This window comes from Aulostomus chinensis, chromosome 10, assembly GCF_037954235.1.
Source record: "Aulostomus chinensis isolate RoL2024-O1b breed Wild chromosome 10, RoL_Achi_v1.0, whole genome shotgun sequence".
NCBI classification, from domain to species: domain Eukaryota; kingdom Metazoa; phylum Chordata; class Actinopteri; order Syngnathiformes; family Aulostomidae; genus Aulostomus; species Aulostomus chinensis.
Window position 1 is genome coordinate 2502115 of NC_141329.1, and position 11301 is coordinate 2513415.

An 11301-nucleotide genomic window follows, 5' to 3' on the forward strand; every position below is an offset into this window, starting at 1 on the left:
AAAAGTTGATCCTTCGTCTGTTGACTTTAGTGTCAGCATTAAAATAAACGTAATATTTTGCTTTGTGCTATGTGGCACAGCCATCTGTATTCTATGGTGGCCTGTAAAATAAATGTCATTCCTGTATCGGCATGTGGACTACAACTACCAACACTCCATTTGGCGTCTTATTCGATACATCCGGGTCATACGTGCTTGAGTTCCCCGCCTTTTGGTTATCCCTTAGGACGTCGCCCTCAAAACAGTACAGCTGGGACTTCCTAACTTGACATCGCAAAATGCCTATTTAGGAGGCTTTCGTTGAACATGTAGTTGACTATTAAGGAACATTTACCTTCAAATTAACCAGCGAGCAGACATGTTGCTGCCGTCCGACGTTGCTCGTCTTGTTCTGGGTAAGTGGTCGTATGAGGTGAAGCTGTAGCATTAGCATTAGCCACCAGTCAGACTCAACTGGAATCAGAGCGGCTCAGAGAGCTTCTTCTAGTAGAGTAACAGTCACTGGTAAACTGGTGGTGTATTTAGTTAAGCTGCGCAATGTCTGCTGGAGCTCCCCTGTGTCATCCAGCTAATCCAGTGTCGGGTAATGTCCTTCACCAGGGTACCTCCAAGAAGAGGGGCTGTCCGCCACAAGCCAGGCATTCATCAAGGAGAGCCCAAACCTGAAAGAATACGCAGAACACACCATCGGGGATGGGGCTGTTCCTGCCTGTGTATTTGTACGTTCCCACTAGAAGCCTTGTCACTCACTAACTGTTCACAACATTGCATGTATGATTCATGTTTTCTCCTCTCTCTCCTGTAGTCTGTGTTCGGGAAGGGCCTGACAACCATCTTAAATGAGTATATGGCTGCCAGAACTAAAGGTGAGTTCACCAGACAGTCCTCATTTCTGTGATTGATGCGATTAATTCAGTTGTTCACCTGTCATACTTGCATTGCTGGTCCTTTCAACAGAGACTTGTCATGAAGTGCCTGTTGTGCTGACCTCACTATGGAAAAAGCTGGATTTGATACTCAAGCAAATCAAGTAAATACTCACATTTAAGTGATTTAATCTGTGGCAGACCATGATTGTCCTCCTAGTATTCACAGATATTTTTCCATTAAAACTGAACTGCTCTCTTACGTGGACATCACATGTGTTATTTCTTCTTTCAGGTCCCTGCAGAATACATCAGCTGCATCAACGTGGCAGAGCGGTAAGTAAAGAAATGTGGAATCTCTGGAAGGACCTGAAAACGTTCTGAATGCATTTCTAGTAACTAGTGTCTGCTGGGATGATGCTTTTGTGTGTAGCTGTGCATAGTTGGAGAAAACAAATGATCAGTTTTATAAGTGTAAATGATATATTTGGACATGTGCATTCAGTGTTTGCTTGAGGCTTATAACATAAAAACAGGGCATATGTCGGCTTCTCTCCATTACAGCACGGTCACGTGTTGGAATGGCAAACCTGGCCAGACAGCGGGTTATGACAGTGGCTTCAGCTGGTGGTGTCGTATCCTCCGCGGCCTCTCAAACCAGCTCCATCGTCGGCCCTACGTACAGCTCCCCCAGCATACTGGTCCACCCCACTCCTCTGAATTTCACTGGTTCACATGTCAGACCGCTTCCAGCAAGTAATACACACCAGCAAATCCAAGAGGGCAGCCGATCACTTACTATGCCCAGTGAGTGTCATACTCAGTTTGTCTTTATACTTTTCTGCAGCGTGATTGTTGGCAAACCTGGAAGCGAGCCTTCCCATGGCTACCCTCAACCAAAACCTGATTGGGTTCTTACATTTTGGATTTTCACCTCAGTCAGTCAGCTCTGCGGCGAACCAAAGTTTATTAGACTTACAGGTTTTGTTATGCAAGATCATTTTCACAAATGAGCCCCACTTTGACGATTGTTAAAGTGTAGATGCAGTTGTTGAAGCACAAAGCTGGTGACCTTTGATGTTATCCTCTGTAGTCCCCCTCAGCGTCTTGTTAGCAGCCACTGTTTTTAATCCACATAAAAAGACAGAACAAATAAATTTGTTATTTACTAACGCTAATGCCAAGAGAAAAATATTAAACCGCCTGAAGCTAGTGTTAACCACAAACCTGGTATCAGGCATATCACAGGGGAAAAAACAAAAACAACCCTGAGACGAGGGAACCTGCTGGTCAGCTATGCTAACTCAGTTCCAGGAATTAGGCCCCACTCTTGTGCCACTCATACAGAATCTAATCACATGTAGCTGAGAAAGTGTATTTACCTTTGTTTAACAAGCATTGGTCTTTAGTGAGTAACATGAGCATTTTCCTTGTAGTTCCTTGTTTTTGCATCATGATAAACCAAAACACAAGTGTGACGATAAGTTGTCTATTACAGGGGATTCGCCTGTTCAGATCATAGTTTCAGAACATCGGTTGAATCCAGGTCCAATGTCCCCGGGACGACGGAAATGGTAAGAAGAATTGTTATTGTGACGTTGCAGTTATTGTAATAAGGTTTCAAAGACACGCTGTTGTTTCCCACAGTGTCTGAAAAATAGTTCTTTGAGTGACTAGCTAACGGGTACAGAGCTATGAGCCGTGTTAAGTGTTGGAATATTACATAGAACAAAAATTGGTAACATTCTCAAACAGATGAAGTGAGAGAATGTTCTAGTGTGGTTGGATTAATTTAGACATTCTTTTTCATGTCAACAGTTTAAAATGTGCAGTAATAGTGAGAGTAGCACAGGCGTGACGAATACACCTTTTGACGTCGATATTTTCACAGCATTTGACTTCTCATAGCAGGGAAGTACAAGTTCAATGATATTAATGGCAGCTTAGGGCTCGTTTCCACTGGCTCACTTTGGCTCGGTTCGGGTTGGTTTGGTCCCTTCTCTGCTGGGGTTCCAAGCGAGCTGAGCAGGGACTAAAATGTGACGTCAACACAGAGCAGGGCGCTGACTGGGTAACTTACCCGCGTTCGTCGTCTACTTCCTATCATCTTGGCCTCGGTGGATTCCTGGTCATGGCTTGGTAAAGTCTTTTCTTGGGTGTTCTGTTTCGCCACTTGAAGCCTTGCCTGTCTGTCCTCCCTCACTTTTAATTTATGCAAAAACCACTGACCGAGCAACAGGCATCACGCTGCCTCCATGTCCTTCGTTGTTGTTGTGTCGCACATAAAATGACGCCGGGAAACTCTCAGCCAGTGAGTCCACCCACACTGACATGGTACCCACTGCTAGTGGAAACGCACTCGTACCGAGCCGAGGTGAGCCAGTGGAAACGCGCCCTTGCAGTACCAGACCCTGGAACTGAAGCATGTAAAGGCAGTTCATCCATCATGCATTTTATTTTATTTACTCTTGTTCTTTTTAGAGAGTGACCCGTCTCCATATTTTCTCTAAGTCAGTTTATCGTCAACCTTATTCTTTCTTGTGCTTCATGTCCAGTCGCTGGTCTTGTCATTTTTTTTCATGTTTGTCTCCAATTTTGTATTTCCTCTGCTGCCCTCAGGGACACTCCAAGAAAGAGAAGTGGTGCTCTGAGTGGGCCGAGTGGCACCGTCAGGTCCACCACGTCTGTCAGCAATCTCAGTACGGAACCACAGCCTGAAGAGGTCGTTGATGAGAACTTCCCTGTAAGTAGATCTTTGCTATATTTTGGGTTCTGGTGCTGTAGAGACAGAGGTAATGCTTTTTGATGTGTCTTTTAAGAGTTGATGTTAAGGGGGGGGGGGGTAAAACAAACTGTTGTTACACTAAATGTTGTTTGCCTATCTTGAGCGTATTAATCTCAAAATTCCTGTGATAAACGTTATGAAAATTCACAAGAAATATGTTTGTCCACAGCAACTAGTGATCCAGAATGCACGTGACAAAATCTTGGGGGACAGGTCGTTACAGGAGAAGTTGGCTGAGAACATCAACAAAATCCTTGCCAAGTAAGTTCTTTAGCTGTAACTTATGTTTAGTTGTTGAAATGTGCGAGGTCTGCTTTTACCTACAAGCATGATAACAACATTGCTATCAAGTGTTCCTCTTCATTCCATCTGTCAGTGATCCAACCCCTCAAACGTCAAAGGCCCCATCAAGCACAGTGGAAGCCGACCCGTCGATTGATGAAATCCTAGGATTACAGGTGCTAACAGTCATTATCAGTGATTATCCATAGTTATCTTGTCATTAGCCTTTTTCCACGCTTTGCTTACTTTCCTGTGTGTTGCAGCATATGTTCCTGACATATGTCCTTTGATACAGGGGGAAATACACATGAGTGATGATGCCATCCATGACATTCTGGAGCAAACTGAGTCTGATCCAGCTTTTCAGGCGCTCTTCGACCTCTTCGATAACAGTAATTGACTTTGGTTCATTTTGTCTGTTGTGCAGACGACTTCTGAATTTGTCAAAGTCCTTTTCAGTTTACGTATTATGGAGGTACCCTCTGTGTTTTCACAGATAAAACCAGGTTATCTGACACAGATCAAGGGGATGGAGATATTGGCGGCAGCCCAGAGGAGAGTGATACCGCTGGACCTTCATCTGCAGTCGAACCCTTTCAGAGGGAAGAGCTAGGTATTTCTCCAGCCTTTCTCACATGTGGACAGCTCTGTGGTTATCGTGAGTTCCATTTATATTTCAGAATTGTAAACCAGGCCAGGGGGGTTAGGGTACGACAGGATAACAGTAAAATGATCCTTCATCCATGGAGTGTTTTCTGGATTTCAAGTACTAAAAAAACAGGTGATTGGAGCTCATTTCCAACCTAAAAGACTTCTTTTTGACTACAGAATGATATGCAGAAGCTTAAAGCGACTGATGACTAACAGCAACCTAACTGTTAAAAAAAAAAAAAAAGTCTATTTACAAATGGAAGTATATCATCTGACACAATCCACGTCTGCTTTATCCCGCCATATGCTTAGGGATCCGTCAACACTTTGGGTCAGCACTCATTCATGATGCACCAGGACGTGACCTGCCTCGGTATTCAGTTTAACCAGCTCATCTGCGATCGCTCATGGTAGCACGGTTTCCCATTTTTGGACAGTTTAGCTGTTAGCTCGCTAAATTGTCTGGCTCTTTCTGCATTTTGGAGTCGCAAATAAGAGATGCAGAGGTAAAAAAAAAAAAAAAAAAAAACCTCAACATGTTTCAGAGTTCAAAACCCCCATTTGTGAATAATGTAAAGGTTGGCTGAAGTATCACGTTAATTGTAGTGCAGTTTTGTTGGATTTATTTGACAAAAGTAAATGAATTACTGGTCACTCTATCATCAGTTAAAAGGAAAATCATGCTTTCATATCACTTCCTCCAGTGTTACTCAATCGCTGATGTGTGATTCGGAGCTTGTGCTAAGATCTTATAACTCAGTACTGGGTTCATCCTCATCTATATTAGCTGTTGAGAGCAGGACAAAAACCTGTTGATTTTTCATGTCAAATACTCTTTTTTTTTTCATCAGGAGTTATGATATCTCGTGGTGTGGAGCCAGATTAATCATTCAAGTGCGCATGTTTTTTGGCAGGTGCCACAGAGGACGATGCTTCAGACACAACACCCACCACAGTCAAGACGAGAGCTGCACAAGAGCGCAAAACCAGAAAGGCGACTACTCCTAATCTGTCAAAGAAAACCGTTCCTGGCTCAAGCAGCAAGCCACTCAGAGTTGAAAACGGTGCCACCAAACTGATTGTAAGTCAAGAAGAGCAGTGTGGTGTCCCATCTGCTGCTGTGGGCTCAAACGGAAAGGAAAAAGGGTCACCATTCGGTAACAGCGGCTGTGCAACACCAATGGATATTGATGATTTCCTGGATACTCCAACTCCTACTTCAGACACCACCACCAGTCAGGTGGGCTCAGAGTCTGTTGTAAGGGACAGCTTCCCCGCTGCAACTGCCCTCAGTGAATCAACCACAGTAGCCTCCAGTGTTGACAAAAAACAGAACAGCAATCAAGCACGCGGATCTAAGGAAGGACCTGCTGCAGCCCCATCCTCTGCGTCGAGTAATTCACCTGTTTGTACATCTCTTGAGCAAGTTGAACTGCCTTGTGTGTCAAGTGGTGGAGGAGAAACTCAGCATGTGCCTCCACTCTCACTAACACCTGAATCTGCCTCCTCCGCGTTTGCTTCTGCAGCTGCGTCACCATCTTCTGCACAAAATGCTGCTGCACCTGCTTCTCTTCTGTCTTCTTCTACCTCCGAAACTCAGACAGCTGCATCTTTCTCATCCACATCTGCTTCACCCTCATCCTCCTCTTCCTTGTGTGGCCCAGTCATTGCAGCATCTGATTCTCGCACCACCACCCACAACGCACAAAGTAAGGCTGCAGCTGATTCCAGTAACATAGTTTCCTTGAAGATAATTATCAGCGATAACCAGGATGAGAGTTCTTCTGGTGACAAAGCCTTGAATCAGGCAATTTCTAGTATTTCCATGGATAAGATCCCCACCATCTACCTCTCCTCTCCAGCCAAGTCCCTGGGGTGCCCCGGCACACCAAGAGCTAACTTTGACGAGACTGCACTGGCAGTTAGAAGCTTACAAAGCTCTGAGGTGCAGGCTAGTCCTTTCACCGGTAAGGCTGCGTCAGTACTCGCATCTCCTCTAACTGGGACTTCACACGCTCAGCCAAACTACATACTTCAACTTCCCCTGGACACTGCTACCCCTGCCCTCCCAGGAGCCACTGCCAGCTATTTCCTGGTGACTGAACCTCCAAATACAGATGCTGATGCCAGGCAGTTGTTAGTGCCTGCCTCAAAGGGACAGCCTCTGCCCTCAAGCAGCCAGTATAGCGTGACAACAGCAACTCACTCGCAAGGCTTTGCCACTGGTAAGAGGGACCATTATTATCACAGACGGGAGTTTGTACCTGTAGTAGCGGGAGGGATTTGTAGTCAATCTGCACACAAATTAAGTGTAGTCAGCTCTTCCTGGATTTTAAATGGGTGAACATTTATTTGCTGTTAGGAAGTACGGGCAGGGGGGCTACAGTCTGTCAAGCCTACTGCAATTATCTTAATTAGCCTTGACAGTGTTGTCATCTACCTGCAGGGTCAGCCCTCATCATACCTTCACCTGTTAAACCTGTGATGCTTCCAGTTTCTGTTATGGGTCAGAACACACTGGGGAATGTCCAGATGGTCTCCAACCAGGTAACATAAGTCAATCTGCGGTTTATAAACTGGGAAAACTGTTTTCTGCTGGTTGACAGGATGATGTCTAGTCATTTTGGTGTCTCTCTTAATTTTTCTTCCTGCTGAAGTAAATATCCCTTTTATCCTTCTGTTTTTATTTGGTCCATGACAAAAATGCAGTCAAGCAGCTGCTTTCAGTTGAAGTTTACAGAGCGCAGTCATGCTTTTCTTTTGACTGCTCGACTATTTTGATGACTGCTTTGTGTGCTTTGCTCTTGTTCAACTCATTGGACAAATATTCACTGTTATGAATTATGTTCCCCAGTAACACCGATCAATATTTTTTGCTTAATACAGCTTGTTGCTATATCAAACCCTGTTCCAAAACAGCAGTCTGAAGCCTCCAATCCCAAACCTCCTGCTGTGCCAGTCAAACCGTCTACGACTGGTAAGTTGCTGGCTCCCCAGGAGCCGCTCCATCAGCCAGATAGTGGAGTGAAACCTGCAGTAATCCTTGACTTCTGTTTCAGAATAGTGTTAAACTTTGTTCTTCCTAGTGGTTTAATTCCACCTCCTCGCTTCACTTGTGTCATTTCTCTTTCAATTCCAGGTACTGTGCAAAATCTGGTTGGGAAGCTGGTCCAACCCTTGCCGTCTGAAAACACCAGTCTGCAGAGCATGCCAAAGGATCCCAGTGCCAACCATCGAAGAATTTTATGCTTTGAGTCTTCAGCAAAAGTTCAAGCACCAACCTCTATAACGGCACGAACCACCACATCTCCAGCTGCGAGTGCATCACCATCACAGCATGTCGTACAGACCGAGAAAGATCATTCACACCCAGCTCCTCGGACAAAACCGACTATCCTGAGCGGCAATAAGCCCAAACGGAGGATAGAGACGGTCAGGTGCTCAGCAGATCCCCAGACAGATGTGAGGTCGTCAAAAGATGCGGGGAGGTCCATGCCTCCACAACAGCAGCAGAAAGATGTGAAAAAGAACTCTCGCAAACAAGATCACAACATTTCCAACCCAGACTCTCAAAGTGCAAGCTCTAGCAGGGTTGATGGCTCACTGCCTGCAACTTTGAAAAAGTCTGAATCAAGAAGATCCAAATCCACTGACAGAAAACGCAATCATGAGAAGGGTCGAGATGAGGGACAAATGAAGGATTCTCATAGCTCTCGGTCACCGTCCTCTGATTCTGCTCTCAAATCAGGGAGCAGAAAAGATGAGAGCAGCCGGAAAGAGTCTTCAGAAAAAGCTCCCGCCAAACCACGTGAGGGGCGTACAGAGAAGAAGGCTCCCAGTCAGGAGATGCCTAATGTGACAGCCAACAAGGAAAACGAAATAAAGGGAAGATTGCAAGAGCAGCAGCAACAGTCAGCACCTTTGTCCTCAACCCCAAGAGACTGCCCTCCAGCTGGGACCCAGCCTACATCCAAAACCCAAACCAAGACTGCGAAGGCAATCTCAAAAACCAGTTCTTTGGCCAAACAGGCAGCTGAGATGCTGCAGGACATCCAGGGACAAAACTCCTCTCCCAAATCAGTCAAGAGACCAGGAGTCAGCAGTTCAGAACTAATTTTCCCTCGAAACCCAGGGACCGGCTGTAACCAGCAGGAGTCCACGGATTGTCCAACAACTCCTTCCAGACATAAGAAGGGCAAAGATGGAGAGGGAACACCCAAGCATGTCAGGCCTCCCAACACCCCGGATGTCCCCACCTGCAGCCCTGCAAGTGAGACCGGCAGTGAGAACAGCGTCAGTATGGCTGCTCACACACTGATGATCCTTTCACGGGCTGCCATTGCCAGGGCGGGCACGCCACTGAAGGACAGTTTGCGTCAGGAGGGAGTTGGGGAGAGGTCTCCCACAAGCTCCAAGACAAAGAAGCGCAAGCAGTCCTCTCCTACCGCCAGCCCCCCTGCGAAGAAGGAGTCAAAATCGTCTCCCAGCAAAAAGAACGACCAGGTGAGCACAACACAAACATTTGCTAGTGTGTGGTGTTTAAAATGCTGAATGTCTTTACACACCCTTTCATGCGAACAACACTCCTTAATGAGCTTTTTTTTTTCCCAGAGGCACTTGGTGTCTTAGATAATTCATGCCGCTGTCAGATTAAAAGCTGTGATTTGTTCATCAAGAGCTGAACGAGGCGGTGACAGAAAAGTCTAAATGTTTGTCATCATTTAAGAGACTGAGCGAGAGCTGATGCTCTGTGGCATCTGGGCGGCTGCATCATGAACATCATCAAGCGCCATTATAGCTTTGAAGCACCTATTAAAGTCACACTTTTGAATTAAATCAATCCCTAATCCCTAATGCAGCACAGGGGAAAGAAGAGTCTCCATCTTCTTGTCTGGCTCTCAAGACAATGGACAATAAGTGTATTTACTTTTTTTTTTTAAAAATGCTGTCCTCCATTCGGCAACGTTGGAGTCTGTTGGTCAGTTGGAGGGTACATAGGTCATGGGGAAAATATGTCAATCGTTTTTGCTTGGAAAGAAGACTGATTTTCCCCACATCCTGCCAAAAAACGGGGAAGTGAATCCACTGTGTGATTTCTCAACCTCTTTGAACAGTGCAGTTTTAACGAGAGGGGAAAACGAATTAATTTTTCCGCCCAGTGATTCAGAATTTCCCCTTGATGTAATTCGGTCTTTGATGACCCATGCTTCACCCCTCCACCATGTTTGATGGGAGTCACATGGGAGAAGTCCCGCTAAGAGACGGACAGACAAATGGCACATAACCTCCTTGGCGGTGGTAATAATAATTGTGGTAGACCATCGCGAAAAGTTGGTCGACTCATCAGTGACTTAACATTTTGACATGTGCATGTTTGCTTTAATTTCATCATGTAACCTTAACAATTTGTTTTAAATTCTATAGGAAAGGAAGAAATTAATTAACTGCTTTCCTCATGACTTGGATGTGGACAAGTTCCTCTCTTCGCTTCACTATGACGAGTGAAAACGGACACAGCGACAGGAACCGACGACCATATTTAGGTTGCCATCCAGGAATAGAACAAGCCATCTGTTATACCAGTGCCCATGGTTCCTACCTAGCCTGAGACCTTATAAGCTGTAATTAGCTTTGCTAATTAGCTACGTTGATTTATCCAAGTAGTTTACAGTGTGGGTGATGTGGATAACCTCCCTTTGGACGCGGCATTAGCAGCGCTACCACGGCACTTTTTATTTTGTCATCCTCACGCTCACCGTTATTAAAATGGTAGTTTTGTACAACAGCAAAACATACAGATATTTTATTTGAGTGCTTGGAATGAGTGCAGGGTGACTGGAGGCATTTCTTTGGTCAATATTTGACTACAGTTTGACAAATCCAGCTACTTTCCATCAACCGGTTGGTTTAGAGACCAAGTTTCTCTGAGTTCTCTGCTGTTATTTCAACCGCCAGCTCATTTCAGCAGAATCTTGCTCGGTCGGGGTGGGTACAGACTTACTCTGCTGGAGTGTGACAGGGTTTCAAATGACAGCGGAGGAGAATCACTGGGCACGACTTTGCCTCCTCTTTTTAGTAGTATGACGCTTCGACTTTTTGGGTGCGCTCCACTTTGCACATATTCAGGTTTCTGTGTAAAAAATACATTTATTAATGTCTGTGTTAGTAATTGTAGTGTGTGTGAATTAAGAGCACTCTTAAGTTTAGGTTCCCCTTATCCAGGCAGGTGGAAAAAGTAATGTGAATATTCTGTATCAGGTAAACATGAATGGTGTGTTTTTCTGTTAAAGCTCTAATGTGATTGACTCAACTGCGAAACCCAAGACTTGTATTTTGTGTGAGGCTAAATAAAACATCTTCACTGCTCTCTGTCTGAACGTTGTTCATGACTTCTACTTCATGTATTTCTGACATGGCGGGTGAATGAAGCAGCATTTGAGGTTCAACGCCAACCTGAGCATTCACGTGTTTTGGCAAATTTAAGGAATAAAGAGTAATTCAAGAGAAACCTTTGTTAAAATACGTTGATAATGATTCTGTGTTTCAGACCCAGGTCATACACAAAATTCTCGACTACTTAACCTAAAGCCAACTTCCGCGTTTTATGTTTAACCTCTTGTCTACAAACTAAGTTCGACATGTCCGCCGCTGTCGAGAACACCTGCCAGACAGAAATATAATGGTCCTGTCGGCTAACGTCAAGCATTACCGCTGAAA

General features: G+C 44.9%; 1 protein-coding gene across 1 annotated transcript; it reads left to right on the top strand.

Annotated features, from left to right (window-relative positions):
• The first annotated feature begins 199 nt into the window (after positions 1-199).
• Positions 200-10943, top strand: npat (nuclear protein, ataxia-telangiectasia locus). Its single transcript, XM_086215538.1, has 17 exons — positions 200-395; positions 601-719; positions 806-866; positions 958-1030; positions 1162-1202; positions 1431-1673; positions 2365-2440; positions 3486-3609; positions 3821-3912; positions 4028-4109; positions 4229-4325; positions 4430-4546; positions 5499-6809; positions 7031-7131; positions 7471-7561; positions 7724-9087; positions 10009-10943. The coding sequence occupies exons 1-17, from the start codon at positions 359-361 to the stop codon at positions 10087-10089; spliced, it is 4110 nt and encodes a 1369-aa protein (XP_086071664.1). The 5' UTR covers positions 200-358; the 3' UTR covers positions 10090-10943.
• Positions 10944-11301: the final 358 nt, after the last annotated feature.

What these genes read in the sequence shown, in the direction of transcription:
- npat (XM_086215538.1), top strand. Translation starts at nt 359, where the DNA reads ATGTTGCTGCCGTCCGACGTTGCTCGTCTTGTTCTGG. An exon ending in TTGATACTCAAGCAAATCAA is followed by an intron (nt 1,031 to 1,161) that starts GTAAATACTCAC and finishes TTCTTCTTTCAG; the next exon opens with GTCCCTGCAGAATACATCAG. An exon ending in CCGATCACTTACTATGCCCA is followed by an intron (nt 1,674 to 2,364) that starts GTGAGTGTCATA and finishes TGTCTATTACAG; the next exon opens with GGGATTCGCCTGTTCAGATC.